This window comes from Zootoca vivipara, chromosome 7 (genome assembly GCF_965207765.1).
Source record: "Zootoca vivipara chromosome 7, rZooViv2.hap1.1, whole genome shotgun sequence".
NCBI classification, from domain to species: Eukaryota; Metazoa; Chordata; class Lepidosauria; order Squamata; family Lacertidae; genus Zootoca; species Zootoca vivipara.
The window spans coordinates 44,859,774-44,878,750 of record NC_142590.1 but is presented as its reverse complement, the minus strand read 5'-3'; the positions used below and the strand labels follow the sequence as shown (position 1 = coordinate 44,878,750).

The window sequence follows — 18,977 nt, the reverse complement described above, 5'->3', positions numbered from 1 at the left end:
CTTTTATTTTTTTTTTTTAAATATTTTTATTAATTTTCCAATTAAAACCAATTATATCACATTCAATATTTCAAATTATACACATATATATATCAATCAAACCGAATGTTATGCCAAATCATCTAAATAATTTATTTTTGGGTTCCCATGCTTCAAGAAATTGGGAATTCCTCGCAACTGTCCACTGCCGTCTTATTTCTAAAGTTCAAATCGTCCTCCAAGCTCATAATATTCCAAATCTTCCCCTTACAGTCACCTAGATGTTTTCCACTTTCATCCGATTGTTCCAGCTGCTGAGATAAATGTCAAACGAAGTTTCACAGATGTTCTTTCTCCTGTGTGAGTTAATCAGTCCAGCCTCCCCATAAATCTTCTTAGTGGAGCTCCCTGTTGCGACGGAGTAGCAGCGCCATCTTAAAAGGCTCAAATCACTTTCATTTTCTCTCATAGCCATGAAGATTTACGATTTATTTATCTTTATAGAATTTACAGCTTTTTCAGGCAGGAGACCCAAACATCCCACCATGAACTCTTGGTAAATTAATGGATCTCCTTGCCCTATAGCTGAACTTAGCTTCAGGTCGCTGCTCCAATTTAAAGTGCGTCACAGCTCATAAATCCTCCGAACGCGTCCAGAACTCCTTCCGTCTGACTAGGGGGGGGCTTTTCTCATCGGCAACTTCACATCTTTAAGAAATATGCTCAGTAACAACAGCTATAAAGTTCAACTCACACAGTCTTTTGCTTCTCTTTCACTCCAAACAAGCCAGGACATCGCGTCCGGGAAGATACGAGGCAACAATATGAAGAAAAAATAAAAACTTGCTTCCCTTATCGCTCCGTCCCCATCAATCCTTCTTCCAGATGCCGTACATTCTTTGACTCCTCTCGCTCAGCAGCGTAAAATTCTCAGCAGTAAACAGCGCTTCTTCCCCTCCTTCTGAAGTATGTCCATAGATTTAAGCCTAATTATCTTCTTTAACCATGGAAATCCCCGCCATGCAGATTAGCGTCCGGGAGTCCTGGCCGTCGTAAGTGCTCAGCCCAAGCTCCCCCCACTCCAAAAACAGTCGGAGTGGGTCTGGGGGCATCGCGGGCCAGCGGCCCCTCTCCGTAACCCCCGGAGAGGGTAGGGGGTTGCCATTTACTCCCCTAGCAACCGCCAAATTCCTTACGAAGGTCAGAGAGATGGAAAACAGGTCCGCCATTCCTGCAGGCGGAAACCGGAACCTGCTTTGTTTGCTTTTAAATGTTTTTATGTTGCTGGACCTGATGATTTATGAGAAGGAGGTATATAAATACTTTTATAACTAAAGATAAGTGCATAACTTGTAAATCACACCAACAGAGGTTTCCACAGCAACAAAAGGGGAAATAACTTTCTTTTTAAAAATAAAAAATGTCTGAAAAGGAAAACAGAAAGCACGCACGCACACACGCACACACCCAAATAGTCCTCAGAAGACTGTACCTTTCAGTTAGATTTAAGAGGAAAACTCTTCTCTTCAAATTCTGGAACCAATTCACATGAACTTGCACAAGCAAAAAGGAACAAACCGTGGCTGCAGGATGTTTACATCAGCAAACCTCATATTCCAACTGTCAACCTCTTCTTCCCATACTGTATTAGCAACTCTTATCCAAAACATAACATGTACATATACAAATTACAGTACTACCCACTCTGCTTTTTAGAATGTAAGCAAAACGTGGAGAATAGCAAACACAATAGATTTCACAATTATTAGGCTGAGTTCAAATAATAATTTTACCCCATTAAGTCTCACTGCATTCCAAGTTTTTAAAATAGTGCCTTTTCTTCTTAAAATCACATTGTATAAGAAAATACTTGGCATTTTTCCAGTCATTTTAAACTTGCACCACATTTCCTAAATAATACATGTATAGTGTTCTTCACTTTGATTGCAGGAAGACGCTTTTCTTTAAGGCAGTTACTTCATCTATATATATAATATATAAAAATATAAACTGGGCATGTGTGTTCGTCTCCAATGTTCAAGGAAACCGCTTGACCGTTTGCGTTCAAATTTGGGCACGAAGTCAAATGTGACTACTAGAGCAAGCCCATACCGTTTTCAAAGACAGATGTCAGACCTGTGCAACGTAAAACCCCCAAAACCACGTGTTCCAGAACTCACAAATCAGACAAAACTGCATGTTGGGAGCATAGGAGAGGATGCAAAATAGCGCCCTCTAGTGACAACTACACTGGTACTGCACCTAGGAAAAGTTCAATCTCCACACCATCTTGGCTTGGCTTTCCAGACTGGGCCGAGTGGAGGCGGGGGCTCGCCTGGGTGGGGGATGGGGGGAGGAGGGGGCAGGATAGGTCATGGGTCAGGACAGGGTGGGGGCAATCACAGGGATGAGCCAGGAGGTGGGGGGGAGGAGGGGCCGGGATATAAAACAAGGGGACTCTGAAGGTGAGGGGAGTCTGAAGGGGGACTCTGAGGCTCCATTTAACAGACTGAGCTACAGCAACGTGCATATTATGTAATGTGCATATTATGCTGTACACCATGCAGTAGTAATTCAGCAGTCGCTGCTTTGTCATTTATTTTAATTTGTTCCCATATTTCTTCCCCCACCTCATCTTTGGCTATCTCAGTTATTAATTCAGTGTTCCCCCTCCCCCATTCTCATGCACAGAAGACCAAACGGTAGTTCATGGAAATCAGAAAATCTACAAGTGCTTCCCAAAGTTAATCTAAACACACACACACACACACACACACACACACACACCACATATACCGTGTTTCTCCAAAAATAAGACACCATCTTATATTTATTTTTCCTCAAAAAACCCCCCACTATGGCTTATTTTCAGGGGATGTCTTATTTTTCTCCTCCTCCTGCTATGGCCGGCATTGCTGCTGTGCCTATCACTATGTCTTATTTTCGGGTTATGGCTTATATTCCTTGAATGCTTAAAAATCCTGCTACGTCTTATTTTACGGCTTCATCTTATTTTTGGAGAAACAGGGTATGACTGGACAAGAAATGTATAAAGTCTACTGTTTCAGAGTAGACTACACTAAAATCCAAAACTAGGCTGCTCAAACAATGACTCTTCTCCATGAACTGTCAGGGCAGAATACATAAGGAAAATACATAATTAATATATGAAAGAAAAGACCCAATAAAGAAGATTTTAAAAGGAGTGGAAACTGCACCACTATTCAAACCCTGCATAACATCTCCCACCACCCACAACTGGTTATGCCAGCTGCAGCTGTTGAGAGTTCAGGTCCAACAACACGTGGAAGGCCACAAGTTATCTACTCCTGTTCTAGTAACTCTTTCCTCAGTTATTTTGAGCAAGCAGGCGATGTTCAAATATGTTGTTTTTGTTCTTCAGTGGATTGGAATAGGTCATAAGTGGAAGTTCCTATTCAAATGGATGATTTGGCAATTTTTTAAAAAGAAAAAAAATAGCTCTAAGATGTAGAAGCAGTTCAGACCTTCATTAAACAATGAAAACTCTGAAGATAATGTGGATCTCTTCTGAGATATTGGTAGCAATTCCTTTGACCAATAAATGAAGTAAAACAAATGCAAAATGCAACAGCAGAGATCGAAAATGACATATACAGTATTCTTGAACTCAGGTGATTTTCTGCTCCCATTCCCACCTCCCTCAAAACCTTTCAGGACTGGAGGACACTCTGGAACACCAACTCACATATAAGACATGAGCAGCTGCTGCTGAAAAGCAGCATTTTCTTTCCCCAACATGCACAAGTGTGCTTTTCCAGACACACAGGGAGGTGGGAAGATTAGTGCTTAGACCTGGCAAATGTATGCAGTCATGTATCTGCGTTATGAATTCCTAGCATGGTTTATTTTAACGAAAAAAGACATTGAAACAGACCTGAAGGCAGAAGCAGCCTCCCATAGAAGTATGTGTTGATGGATAACATGCTCAGCACAAGCTGCACTTCCCAGATGGCCTACATTGTCATGGGTATGACCCAGAACATCCAGAATCAAAAACACATGGAAAAGCATTGCTTGTTCTGAACATTTCTGTTTTTCTTTGAAAAAGGAACTGGGCATATGGCAGCTCTCTTTAAGCTCAAGCATTAAAGGCTTTTGTTGTGGAAGCTGAAACCTCTACGGTAAGTTCTCCCCAAATACCCATATTATTTACACCTCCTCAACTGCAGTTTGCTTTAAATATTATTGTCATTACAAAATGCAACAAGATAACTGGAGTACACAATAAATTCTATATATGGGCAAAATCCAGTTGAGGATTATTCTTTTTTCTCCAGAGGAAGCATAACATCACAATTTTGCATGACCAAGGACTGCATAGTACACAAGCCTAGGCCAGGGTTTTAGCTTTATGAAGTAATTTTTACAATAGCTAGATACTATGTAAAGCTTCAACACAAACTGGAATGCAATTAGAACAATGTATTCAGACATTAAATATAGAATGTCTGCAGCAAATCAAAATTTGAGTAGGTAAAACGGCCATGCAGAAAACTTGTTAAACTTCTTCACCTCAATTAACAGTGGACCATGTAGATAGAGAACTTAGGTTATGCCACTCCCACATCTGCTCCAAGTAATATGTATTGCTATGCCATTGGACAAGATAAGAGAAAGAGTGAGAGTGAGAGTGAGAAAGTAAGAGTTCAGTGACATTAATGGGTTACTCATACCATAGACCAAGGTCCTGCAGCCTTAATCCTTGTAATTAAAAAGTGGCAAGGGGCACAGTTCAATTCTTCTTATTGACTAGAACTAAAGGTGCATGAGAAACTAATCCAGTCAGTAAAAAGGGAAGGTTGCAAGATTGGCTGATTTCCTGAGGCAGTCTTATCTCCTCAGACTTGTAATGTTTTGTCTATAAAATGTAATATGGTCAGGAAGTACGGTTTTTGTCTTGCAACTTAAACTTGCAAGGGAAATTTGAATTGTCTGTCTCATGGAGTGGTCCAGTAACAAGATATTACTAAACAATTCTTTGAGGTAGGAAAAAGACTTGAAGATCATGATTCATTGGGCAAGATCTTATGCTTATGCTTAGCTGCCAATTCATTCTGATCCCAAGTATTGAAGGAGAATATAGGTTGTTCTTTTGGATTGCCAACTGATGAGGTTTTAATTTTAACATCTTTTCTCTCTCCTGTTTTTACAGTTTTATGACTTTTATTATTTTTTGTCAATAATTTTTATTCATTTTCCACATTTAAAAAAAATAGCCATTTTTACAATTTCCGCAATATTATATCACTTTTTCACATAATATACATATATAAATTTCCAACATGTCCATAGCTGCTTAGGAGAGGAAAAGGGGGGGGGGGGACACACATACAAAAAAAAAGGAAAAAAGGACAACAAATAATATTGGACTTCCACACTACCTTTTGCTGTTTTTTAAAGGAATTTTTAAGTTTTATGCAGTTTGTTACTCTTCATTGTTACAATAGTCCCTTTCATATTTTGTGTACTATGTTCTAATTTGTAAATATATGTCCTTATTTTCTTTATTATATATACATTGTATTTTGTCTTTTCCTGGAATTAACCCAATAAAGAGTTTTTATTTCCCACTATGAGGTGTATTCGTTAGTCAATATTTTCATTACCCAATTGACTTATCCGTATATATCTTAACCTTTCTCCATTCTTTCTCAAACAACTCGCTACCATGCTGTCTCAGTCTAGATGTCAATTCCGCAATTCCCATATACTCCATCATTCTCCTGCGCCAGTCTTGTATCTTTCTTCCACACTTGTGCTAAGGTTATTCTAGCACCTGTGGTTGCGTATAAGAACGCTTTAACATCATACTTCTGTACATCCTTTCCAACCATTCCCAAGAGGAAGGCTTCCGGTTTCTTTTTTATTGTGTAGCCCAAAATATTTTTTATTTCATTATATATGTCTTCCCAATATTTCTTTACCCGGTCACAAAACCACCATATGTGAATGAAATCACCTTCTTTGATGCCACATTTCCAGCATTTTTTGTCCCCAGACTTGTACATTTTATATAACTTAATTGGAGTGATATACCATCGGAAAATCATTTTATATGCATTTTCTTTTAGCATTGTGCATGCTGTAAATTTGACTCCTGAGTTCCATAGTTTGTACCAATCCGCAAAGTCAATGTTGTGGCCTAAATCGATTGCCCATTTAATCATAGTGTTTTTAGTGAGCTCATCTTTCGTGTTCCATTCAAGTAGGAAATCATATATTTTGGACAGGTTTTTTATATTACTCTTCAATACTGTTTTTTCCAATATTGTTTCTGTTTTCTCAAACCCTTTTGCTTTCCTGTCCTTTGTAAAAACACTATATAGTTGTTGATATTCCCACCAACCTTGTAAGTTCTCTTTAAGGTCTTCATATGGTTTCATACAAAAGGCATTGTCTTGTTCTTTTATAATATCTCTGTAAGTTAGCCATTTTGTTTTCATATTTAGTTTTTTAACCGATAGGGCCTCTTGCATGGACAGCCATCCTGGGGTTTTCCGTTCTAGCCACTCTTTATGTCTAGACCATACTTCATATAATGGTTTTTTAATACAGTGGTTCAGGAAGTCCTTATGCGCCTTAACCTTATCTTGCCAGAGATACACGTGCCAACCAAAACGGTTTTGAAAACCTTCCAGATCTAATATTTCCCCGTTTTCCAATTTAAACCACTCTTTTAGCCAAACAATACAAGCAGAGTCGTAGTATAGTCTAAGATCCAGCAGAGCAAGACCTCCCCTTTCTTTTTTATCAGTTAAGATTTTCAATTTTGTTCTGGGTTTCTTGCCCTCCCATACAAAATTTGATATTGTTCTTTGCCACTCTTGAAATTGGTTTTGCCCAGAAATGATCGGGATTGATTGAAACAAAAATAACATCTTAGGGAGTATTGACATTTTAACTGCCGCTATGCTTCCCCACCAGGACAATTTTAGTTGGTTCCACGTCTCCATCTTAATTGTCAAATCTTTCCATACTGTTTTGTAGTTGTCTTTATACAGGTTTGCATTCCTTTCTGACAGCCATATGCCAAATATTTCACTTTGTTTACCACTGATATTCCTGTTTGGCCATGTATTTTCTCTATTTGTTCACTTTTTACATTTTTGAGCATCATTTTGGTCTTGTTTCTGTTTAGCTTAAATCCTGCCAGTTCACCAAACTCCTCTATCACCTTTAGGGTCTCCTGTACCGAAACTACCGGGTCTTGTAGCGGGTCTACAAGATATTACTAAACCATTCTTTGAGGTAGGAAAAAGACTTGAAGATCATGATTCATTGGGCAAGATCTTATGCTTATGCTTAGCTGCCAATTCATTCTGATCCCAAATATTGAAGGAGAATATATGTTGTTCTTTTGGATTGCCAACTGATGAGGTTTAATTTTTAACATCTTTTCTCTCTCCTGTTTTTACAGTTTCATGACTTTTAATTTTGGTCCTGCAAGTCACCTTGCTTCAGTCTAAAAAATAGAGCTAGATATTTAAATAAAACATACACATTTCTGCAAGTTTTCCAACTTAAAAAATTAAAATGTATTCATGTATTTAGTATAGATACGTTACTCAGCTGCCAACCAAGTGTCTCATCTCACTGTACTTTAAGCTTCCCAGAAATACTCATAGATGCTAAATACTCCAAGGCAATTAAAGTCCCTGTTACTCGGTGATCTTAGGCAAAGCACAGTCAAAAGACCAACAACAAGAGAATATTCATTCATAATTTGCTTGATTACTATATGAAAAATAGGGAAAGAGGAGAATTAAGGTCAGTCTACTCACCTTGAACACCTCAGAGAAGAAACCAGATCCTATTTTCTCACAAGAAAAGTCATCAAGTCGTGTAAGTCTTGAAAAGGCACTAATCAAGGCCTTGTATGAAGAAGTCCAAACTCTGCCCATCTGGGACATGGACCCATCGCCTCCGCCACCCCCATCAAAATCTTCAACACGCTCCAAGCGTGGTGGAAATCCTGCTATTGAATTTCGCTTACTCCGATCCATCTTGCAAACAATATGGTTCCTTTAGAAAGAAGAGGAGCTTTCACATCCTAGGTGCTCAATTTGTTTTTCTTCTCTCTGGCCGTATACTAAAAATGAAGGAAACAGAATTGAACCATTTTCTTGTCCAAAATCTATTGATAGAATGCTCAAGATGAAGCTATAAAAGTATAATTCTACTTGGGTGGTTGAGAAGGGGAAAAGGTACACAATGCTTCATCCCGGGTTTGTAATCAATCTGTGGTCAGAATCGACTCTAGGGGAGCAGAGAAGTTAGTTTTACAAAACTTGGTGTACCCTTTCTTTTAGTCTCAAAAAAATCAGTAACATTAATATCGTGAACTAATGGGATACTAAAGTATTGCATATTTGCTTGCAAGGTTGAACACAAATGACTGCTGCCTTCTCTTGTCTTTTTGGCATTATAAGGATGTTCCTCTTTCAACAAACCTCCTAAAATCTTTATACTAACTGGTATCTGTTTCGATTTGAACTGGTTTTATGTGTTGTTTTTATATATTCAATTGTTTTAAATGTTTATATGTGCAATTGTTTTATTATTCTCTATGTCACTTTGGGATTCCCCACAGGAAGAGATTCATAAATGAAAGAATATAATAATTTATCCTTTCACACAAAGTGTTTAACTGAAATTTAAAAATGTATGTAGGCTTTCCTTAGGCATCTGGTAGGCCACTTTGGCCTGACCCAGTAGGACTTTTATTATATTGTTACCCAGAAGAATTGCAGCAATTGACTCCCAAGGCCATTCAACCACTAACCTAGCAGTCACTGCCATGATGCCCATGAAGGCCTTATCTGGTGCCCCAGAATTAAGAATGATCCTCAGATTCCCAGTTTTCATTTTAAATAGATTTTATAGCATTTTCAGAAAAAAAGATATGAGGTAAATCCCCAGACACCATTATTTGCTTTTGTAGCAAATTAGCTTTGTAGCAAATTAACCTGTTCAACCCTTTCCATGCTTTATTACCCCCACCTTATATATTTGGTCACATTGTACATTTCGCTGGTACTGGGGAATGCTCCCTGTTGTCAATAAAAAGCAGCAGCAGCAGCAGCATTGTATTTGAGGGGGGAAATCAGTATTGTTTAATCTCCACAATCAGAATTTCTGGGGGTAAGGAACAGCAATGACTATACCCATCCTATTTTTGGCTTTTGCCATGCTCACCTGCCCACATGGCAGCCAAGCAGTATAGAAATGAAAATGATGATGATGATGATGTGTTATGCCTCTCTTCCCTATGGCAGCCAGAGGTATCACAACAATCAAGCAACATAAATATTGTTAAATCTTGTCATTGATGACCACAAGACTTTCTCAAAATTTAAGACGTGAATGCTGGTCTAAAAAAGTTAGTGCCCACTGTACTAATCTATTGGATTGCCTTGGTATGTCATTTACAGGTAGTTTATCTTGCTTCCACCTTTCTCTGTAAGGCAAAGGAAATTTTTCACCCACGAATTAGCACTTTTTACAATGCTCTGAAGATGTGGTATCAGCATCTTCTACATCTTATCCTTTTGTGAAGTATTTTAATTGCATAGCCTCTGTCAGTGATTACTGCTTCTCCAAAAAGAAAACTCCTGGTTTTAGCTAGCGCTATCATATTTCTCACTTCCCACAGATGGAACGAGTCCCAAGAGGTGACCTGCTTTACCCTGTACTATTCTGGTTCAGACAGAGCCTGTCACTACATAGTGTACTAGTTTGGTGGAAATTAATTCGCATTATAAAAGGACGTCTCACATTAGCAAAGCAAAGTCTAAACCCAATAAAGTGACCAGGCATCAACTTTCTGAATGGAGCCAGGGAGTCTCAAATTTATACTTCACACTAGACAGACTGGTATTTTAAATCTTGGAACCTAGTTGTGGTGCAAAAACAAACAAACAAAAAACCTCACACAGAATTCATTCCTTCAAAGCTTATGCCAGTTAAAATGTAGGAAACTTTCAACTACTATAACCACATAGCTTGCCTCCCCAAGAAGACTCCCCCAAAAAAACTGAATTTCACATCTCTCTAGTGCAACTGAGGAAGGTGGAAGATGGATTAGTGTATACCATGAATTGCAGCTTGTATCTTCCAAAAAGTGAGAGCATTACATGTTTCTCCCGAAACTACATGCACTATCCCCTTATTCACTTCTACCCACCCAAAACTTTTCCTACTTGCTCAGGCCCTGCACCCATGACACCTAAATGTATCTTTCGTGTTCAGAGGCAGTATATACCAAATGCTACGGAAGAACAGGGCTAACTGTGATACAGTACTCTCATGACCTACTGGTACTTGAATTCCCAGAGACGTTTTATTGGTCACTGCTGGAAACAGGATGCTGAACTAGATGGAATACAAAGCAGAGGTGGGGCCTGAACCCCAAATTTGCTCTTGCAACACAACGTCTATTTTACATAAGACAAGCTAATGAGTTTGACACAAATGAATTACCCAAGGCTATGAACAAAGTACTGTACAAGGCAAATGTGAGGTCTATGCTACAAAACATTAAATTCCTCAAATCAATTTCCCTTTTAATTTACTCTTGAACACTTGTTTCCTTCTGCTTTCTTTCAACCCATTTTTCTGTTACCACATGCCTAACTCTCCTTATATGCAACCACTCTTCTCTTCCTACAACGTAAGAAAACAGGACAGCATAAAAGTCAAATGGCATCAGCTGTCCAATCAACAGCTGTGCACCAGCATCCTGATCACCAATCACTACCTTCCACTGTACTGCATTATAGTGGAGGCAGTCATGCACTACTCAGTGCAAGTCAATAGGGGCCTGTAAACCCTTTTAGCATTCCTGCACATGCCCTGATAACTCAGAGGCTGTAATTATTTTAAAATATTTTCCCCTTCAATTTGGCAGATTTTAAAGTGAATACGCTTTTCAGAAAGCTCCTTGCTAAATTTTATTTTATTTCAATTATGTGACTGCATATCAATTTCCATTTTTTAAAAAAAATTAAAAAATTTGAATGACAAACCTGCCAGCATATTGGATATACTGTAATGTTGTAATTACCCAAATGCGAAACTCATAAGATGACTTACAGTCAGTTACAATCTCCTACTTTACTTTGTAAGGTTATGGGATGAATGAAATAAAATAGTCCACATAAGCCATCCTGAGCACCATTGAAGGAAGATAATGTACCAGGATAAAACAAATAAAACTAGGTGTGTTTATTTTTATTCCTCTTCAATATTGTGTTCCTGTTCAGATATGCCTACAGTTACAGCATATACTAATAGAAGCTAGCCATGTGGTTTACTCAGGAAGGGAGAGAGCAGAAGTTCTCCAGAAACAGTTGTTGAGCACAGAAATACTTGGGAATGCTAGTTCTTAAATGGGAGGTGTATTTGTGTGTAACTTTCCTACCAAAATGCATGAGCTGACATTTATAAAAGAGCATTTTAGACTTCAAAAAAAATTGACTGTGATCAAAGGACAAATTAAGCCAACTTTTTATTTTCAGACCCATGCAATAATCTCCTGCCTTTGTTTCGTCTGGAGCTAATGGGAGGTGTAACCAAAACCCCCTGAAGGGCACTAGCTAACTTAAACTACTGTATTTAACAGTTCAGTGGCCCATCTATCTCATTATCCTGACCTACACAAGATGCTTCAGGTAATTCCCATTCTGCCTGCCCAAAGTGCAGGCCAGCAGATATAATGCCCCAGGGATTTCAGCCAGCTGTAACCTGTAGAAAACCCCAAACTGGGTATTCCAGACAGGGAGAGATTGAACAAGTCCAGAATATTCTAGTTCCCAATCTAGGCCTGAAAGCCACACCAGAACAGGTTTTACCTGGCCCCCACCTTCCACTGCAGACAGCAGGGGCAGCAGGGCTACTGATGCAACAGTAGTTCCATTCCTCAATCACACCCTGCTACTGCTCAGCCAGGGTTAGAATAGCTCTGTCAATTTTAAAAGGAATCCATGCCTGTAGGAGTATTACCAGCATAAGCAAATCTAAGGCAACTAAAGGATTCATTGCAGAACCAGAGGAAAGACAGACTTCCTAGAAAAATGAAAGTATGAGCAGAAGCCTAGTCCTGTGGGTAAGGAAATTGGACAAATAGTGCTTTGTTATTCATCCACACAAGGAATAGTCATTGTCAGCTTTTATTTTTCAATTTACAGGATATCAGAACCTAACAAAAGCCACAATGGAAGCATGACAAAGTCAGTGGACAAATTGGTTCTCTTGAATTACAGCTTACAACAATGCAGACTTGGGCACCTACAAAACACTTACAGAAGTGCAAACATAGCAATTTAAACACAAGGTTGTATCCAATGTTGTCTGTGCATAAGCAAAGCAGACTTTTGCTCACACAACAAGACTTCACCACCATCTCTCTCCCCTGCACCTCCAAAGCTGCTCTGGAGGGTTGGGAAAGAAGAGGACATTGCGCAAGCCAAAGTCCACTTGCACAACATTGCATTCCATCCATGTGCTATAGCTAAAGACATTAATAGAATTCTACACTTCAGTCATCTGAAAAAAGAATAATAAAAATAAAAATGAACAGGCAACTTGTTTGATCATTGGTGAGCAATCTTATCTAGGTCATGATTTATAGAGGAAAGGTGCAATCTATATGCATTTACGTCAGCATGTGTTCTGCTATCAAGACGCAAGTCCTCAAGAGCCTTTCCAGACTTTTATCCTTTCACTGACAAATAGCTGTTACAAGATATCTTTCCCACAGCTAGCATTTCAACTGCAGGAAAGTCATATTCAAATAGGAGTGATCCGTAACTTTATTACTCCAGCAGTCCACCTAATGGTTAGTTCCCACAACAACTCTCATGGAAATGCTCTACATACTCTGCACCGTTTTTTTTTAATTAGACTGATTAAGTGGCAGAACCAGGCATAGTCAAACTCGGCCCTCCAGATGTTTTGGGACTACAACTCCCATCACCCTAGCTAACAGGACCAGTGGTCAGGGATGATGGGAGTTGGAGTTCCAAAACATCTGGAGGACCGAGTTTGACTATGCCTGGAACAATACTTACTGCAGTGATCATTTAAATTGTTTAATATTACAAACTTGGAAACACAAGCAAGCTACCTCCCTACTTCATCTTTATTGTATTATGTATACTTTCCCCTATCTAGTATGCACTCTTTTTTAAAGGCAAAAGTGAACAGGCAATCCCGCCAGAGCACAGCTTCCCTTATGTATCCTATGGGACATGAAATTGCGTTGCTGGTGCTGGACTGGGACTATAACATCAAAACTGTTTTCCTTTTTTTAAATCACCAGGAAATGCCCTAAGTTACACAAAGCAAGGCTTGGCTACAAATAAGGACCTCACAAGTGACCAGTCACAATATACAGTTAAAGACCACATATCTCATCAATTACAGGTACAAGAAACTGGTGACAGATAAGAGAAGATGGCTATTACCATTACTGTATGTCCTATGACTGTGTTAGACTAGATGTATTGAATCAGATCCAGGGTCCAGGCCTTATGCTCTTAAATAAGAGTGCATAGTCAGGATTGTTTAATACATATTAGTTATGCTTTAACTGTGAAGAGGTCCAAGTATATAGTCTCACTTTGTAAAATAAAAACATTTCAGTAGAACATAGATGCCAGAGAACAGTCGACTGCTGATTTACATTATCAATCCTCAACACAAAGCTGTTTCTTTTCTAAAGCATCAATTTGCAAAACAGTATATAAAATGCAAAGTTCCTGTGCGCATATGCAAGTAGTAATTCCAGACAGAAACCGAAAAGGCCAACAGAGAATGGCCCATTGTCCCCTTCCTATTCTATTGTTATTGCAAATGTTTCCTTGTTGGGTTTTTTATTTTTTATTCTTGCCACAACCTATCATATATATTAGGAAACAAACTCAAATAGCCAAGTTTTCATAGAAAACCAGAGTACAGATTCTTAGATTAGGAAAAATATTTATACAGTATCTACACTTTTGCAACCAATATTGTCCTTTAGAACGCCCGTCTACTATCATATTCCCTATAACTATTCTATTCTATTTCTCCACATACTTATTTTACATCACTATCATGCCATCATTTACTTGCCTTTTCTAAACTAAAAAAGTCCCAAATAGTGTCACATTTCATCATAAGGGAGTTGCTCTATCCCCTTTTCATATAGTTTGTCTCTAAAAGGAGGTGAAGCAAACAACTATTGTAAAAGAATGCTTAGATGAACAGTATACTTGCTCAGAAAAGTAATACATCTTACACTAAAGATTGTAGAATATATATATACCTTTAATGTAGCCGTTATTCTTTAATATGCATTTCTTTAAACTCAGAAATAGCAGAAAAAATGTTATTGAAATGGTGAGACATGTGACACACACTTACCATTTTCACTCTTTCACACCAAGAACAATGAAAGTATTTATGATTCATACACTAATGTAAAAGGCCTTATCTCAGGTTTTAAATTGCAAAAGTCTTATTTACTTTGTAGATCTACAAAGCAAGGTAGGGCTGGAATTCAAGCGCAATTCAAAAAAATGTTTTATTCAGAATTGCAGATGCTGAATTCTATGTAGTATTCTAACAAATAGAAAACTTCAATACAGTAACAAACTTTAGAAAAACTATAGGAACAATGTCAAAAAAGGTGGAAAAGTTTGTCAACTTCAGAGACAATTAATCAACAACCTAAATAAGTGACAAAAAGTATATAGTCCTACTCTACATACGACAGTTTATTATACCTTCCATTAAAAGCAAACCCATGTGCAACATAAACAAAGACAAAAATGATAATTAAACCATCACAGTGAGCATTCAACTTTCCCATTCAAGTAACAGGTAGGTAGCCGTGTTGGTCTGGGTCGAAGTAAAATAAAAAAATTCCTTCAGTAGCACCTTAAAGACCAACTAAGTTTTTATTTTGGTATGAGCTTTCCAAAATAAAAACTTAGTTGGTCTTTAAGGTGCTACTGAAGGAATTTTTTTATTTTCCATTCAAGTAAGATCAGCCCTTTTAATGGAAACAGCTACCCAGAAGCAACATTAGCAGGGCTCTGGGATTAAGCAACGCTGGATATTTCCAATTGCATCTTTCAAAGCATCGCAGCAAAGACAAACCTTCTTAACCAAAATCAGTAAGATGATGAGATTCATTACTTGAAAAGTTCTGGGCATTAAACGACATGGTGGAGGCTGGCAGAGAGAAAGAGAAAAAGGCAAGGAAGTCATCTCCCCCCTTCCCCTTCACCATCTTTACCTCACACCCTCGGCCAGGTGGCTAAACTCCTCCATCTTTGACCATTTCCTGCTATTGGGGACCAAAATAATGGTTTTGCATTACTTTTTAGGGCTTTTGGGGGGGGGAAGAAGAGAGAATGGGAGTTCTGCAAAGTGCTGTCAAACTACAAAAGAATCCCCTCGCCCTCGTGTTCCTGCCCTCACACTTTTCCTTCACAACACTCCCACAAAATACACAACTCGGGACAGCCCCCCTAACCTTCCTCTACCTAAGAGGCTCCCAGCCTCGCTCCTCAGGCTCCCGTCTTCAGGAACTCACTCTTTGACAGTCATGTTCCTCAACATCACCACAAAGGGGGTGGGAAGGGGAAGGGGGGGGGTTCCAAGCTCCTTCCTTGCCGCCGTCCGGGCCCGGGGCCCCGTCCGCTAATCCCATCCCCGCTTCCCGGCTCGTTACCACCCCCCTCCACAGCCCCCCCCCCGCATCCCACGCGCGAACCAGCCTCTCTCGCCTCCGCCCCCACGAAGCGCCCGCCGCCCACACTCACCCCGGACCTCGCTCTTCTTTACCTGCCTCAGAGAGGAGGGGCGGTGGGCTCTGCGCACCAAGAAACGGCTCATATTCACCCGCTCCTTGGGAAGCGACCAAGCGCTGCAGCCGGAGAAAGAGGTCTAACGCCCCGCCGTGAACGTCCGGGCGGGGCGAGGGGGCGCAGAGACAGGGCGACCTGGGACTCCTTCTTCCAGAGGGAACGACAAGGCAGGGCCGCAGCGGCCTCGGGCCCTTCCCCACCCCACCGTCCTCCGCAGCGCCGAGGAAATGAGACGGCGCACTTTCACACCAGTCCAGCGGCCACTGCAGACCAACTGAGTCCCCCTGTCTGGCTCGAAGCCACCACAGGACGGAGAAGGGCGGAGCTAACCTCCCCCCTCTGCTATATCCGCCAATCCGCTTTGACTGGAGTCTGATTGGCGGCTCGCGCGGCTAATCATATCGAAGACTTAAGCACGGTCGAGGTGTGGGCCGCCTTTTGCTTAGCGAAAGAGCGCTTGAGTGACAGGCCAGCTTGACTCAAGCGCAACAACAGCTTCGACTGAAACCAGAGAAAGGGTGGGGGGAAGAGCGAGGGGGGGGAGGAGAAGGCGGGTTGCTAGGGGAGCTTCAGAACTATTGGCCGTCAGTCGAAGGCGGATGATAAACAGGGCGCCAGGCCAATGAGAATGTGCTTACTAGTGACTGCAAAGCCTGGGAGCCAATTCTAAACTGTTTACCAGGGAGGAGGGATAATACAGCTGTCAACGCGGGCTCAGACCTTAATTAGTGCTGAGAGACAGTGAAGAGTCATGAACTGCCTGGGCGCTGGACGGGGGTGGGGGTGGGATCAAGATTTGCTGAGTGGGCGTTTGGATATGCAGCAGTGTTTCTAGTAATAAAAACACACACGTGCACGAATAATAATAATAATAATGGTTAATTAGTGTATTACTGTGTCATGAGATGCCCAAAATCTTCCTGACACAGCACATGTGGAAGGTGTTCAGGCATGGCTCCTGGTGTGTGCAAGTTGCCCGGGTCTCACTGCCATAAAACTGTGTGCTCAACACATGAACCTGGTAACCCTTCATCTTGGTATTGGTTGATAGCGTCACATTCTCCCAGACCCTTTTGAAGAAGGCAAGCCATTGCCATAGTTGCCTTGCCCACATTCCCAGCATGTTTGCACTCCTGTCTCTGCAAGATCTACACTAGCTTGGTCATGTCCACAGAATGGAAAATGGCAGGGTCCCCAAGGACGTGCGTTACAAATATGTATGCAAATGTGACATGAAGGCTGGCAACATTAACTGTGCTGTGTGAGAATCCCTTGCAGATGACCCACAGTGCCTGGAGACAGGTCGTGTATCCACAGCAGTGGTCAGTCAAGGAATAATCATTGGGAGGAGCACAGAAAGAAGAAACACCATGGTACATCTGCATCAGCACAACCAGATGCCTTCATCTGCCCCTCCTTCAACAAAACATGTCTCTCTCATATCAGTCTCTACAGCTACATCAGCACTGCAACCCTCCAATGATCTGACTTCACCCCTGAAGGTGCACTCTTTCATTGTCTCCCGAGACAAAAGGATGGCAACCAACTACAGTGGTCCCACGGTTTATGAACTTAATCCGTTCCGGAAGTCTGTTCTTCAACCGAAAACGTTCTTAAACCAAGGCAGGCTTTCCCTAATGAGGCCTCCCGCCGCTGGTGCCCTTCCACCATTTGGATTCCATTCTTTTTTTTTCTTTTTTTTTTTAAATAAAGTTTATTATAGATTTGAACATATACAACAATTAAAATACACCCAACTAAACAGAACAAGCACAAAAACAAAAAAACCCCTCCCCCCTACCTCCAAAAACCCCCCTTCCCTCCCCTGCTCTTACCCCCAACCCTATTCCTTCACAACCTAAATTAGACTTATCTAAATTGTAAATATTTACATCACACACACAATATTACAATTTTGCTCAATTAGAAACAAAATCCAAATTGAAAAATAGTGATGCAGAATATTACAATACAAATAATATCCAGATAATCAAATTCTATCTTATCTTCTTAATCCTTGAGTCTTACTATCTCGGAAAGAGAACAAGTATAGTCCACATATACATTGAAACGAGAAATATAATATCCATAAAATTAATCATTTTTTTCTTCTTGTTTCTAGAATCCTGCTACGTCGGAAAGAAGAGACGGTTTATCTATGTGTGTACTAAGATAAATGGTAAGTGATTCCCATTTCTTTCTTTTTTTTTTCATTTTGAAAAACCTTTATTACTTGTTAAAAATTACAAAATTACAAAGAAAATACATACAAAAGAAAATACATATAATCCAGTTACAAAACCAGAAAATACGTATAACAGATAAACAGCCTTTTCCAATCGTAGCATTCTAAAATCGGCCATAAAATCCCACTAACCCAAAACTTAATCTTTACAATTGGATCTGGGGGCCAAGAATATATGGAACCGGACAAGAGAAAGAATAAGAATGAAAGAAGAACAAACATAAGAAGAACGAACAAGGAAAGGGAATCCAGGTAAGTCAGAGGTACGGGAAGGTGGGACGGGGGGGTAGGGAAGGGAGGAAGGGGAGGAAGGGGAAATAAACAAAGAATAGAGGTAGATAAAGTAAAAATAGAAAAGGTGTAAAGTAAGATAAAATTTTGACTTCCCAACACTTATCATCGGTTCCCTCACATAAATAAATTTTACTAAGCTTCTCCTTTTATTTACATCAATTGCCTTTCTCTCCTCCCATCACCTTGTTTCCTATCCTCTTGTGTCTCTTAGTCTAAACATATCATTAATTTTGTGCTTATTTTTTGTTTATGAAAATATTCATCCACATATTTCCACTCATCTTTGATTTTTTGTTTTGGTATCCTTCTGATCGTTGCGGTTAGCTTTGCAAGTGTCATGTATTCAGTCAATTTTATATGCCAATCTTGAATAGTTGGAACCTTATCTCCTTTCCAATTTTGGGCGATCAGCATTCTAGCGGCCGCACACGAATAAAGAAGTATATTCCTCCTATCTTTTGGTATGTCCTCTGGGATCATGCTCAGCAGCAAGATCTCAGGTTTTTTCTCGAATGTCAACCTAAGCATTTTTTTCATTTCTTCGTATATTTTTGACCAATATG

The 18,977-nt window shown here is 39.9% G+C and overlaps 1 protein-coding gene across 4 annotated transcripts in view; it reads right to left on the bottom strand.

Annotated features, from left to right (window-relative positions):
- The window catches only part of TESK2 (testis associated actin remodelling kinase 2), a 56,205-nt gene extending 40,044 nt beyond the window's left edge, over window positions 1–16,161 (bottom strand). The window contains exons 1-2 of one of the 4 annotated variants that reach the window (XM_088673256.1): window positions 15,853–16,161; window positions 7,803–8,110 (exon numbers count right to left, since the gene is read on the bottom strand). In XM_088673256.1, the coding sequence (XP_088529382.1) occupies window positions 7,803–8,024 (222 nt within the window). In that variant the 5' untranslated portion in view covers window positions 8,025–8,110; window positions 15,853–16,161. Of the gene's footprint in view, window positions 1–7,802; window positions 8,111–15,830 lie in introns of all 4 variants that reach the window. The other 3 variants (XM_035121268.3, XM_035121266.3, XM_035121267.3) reach the window with 3 other exon arrangements.
- Between the last annotated feature and the right edge of the window lie 2,816 nt (window positions 16,162–18,977).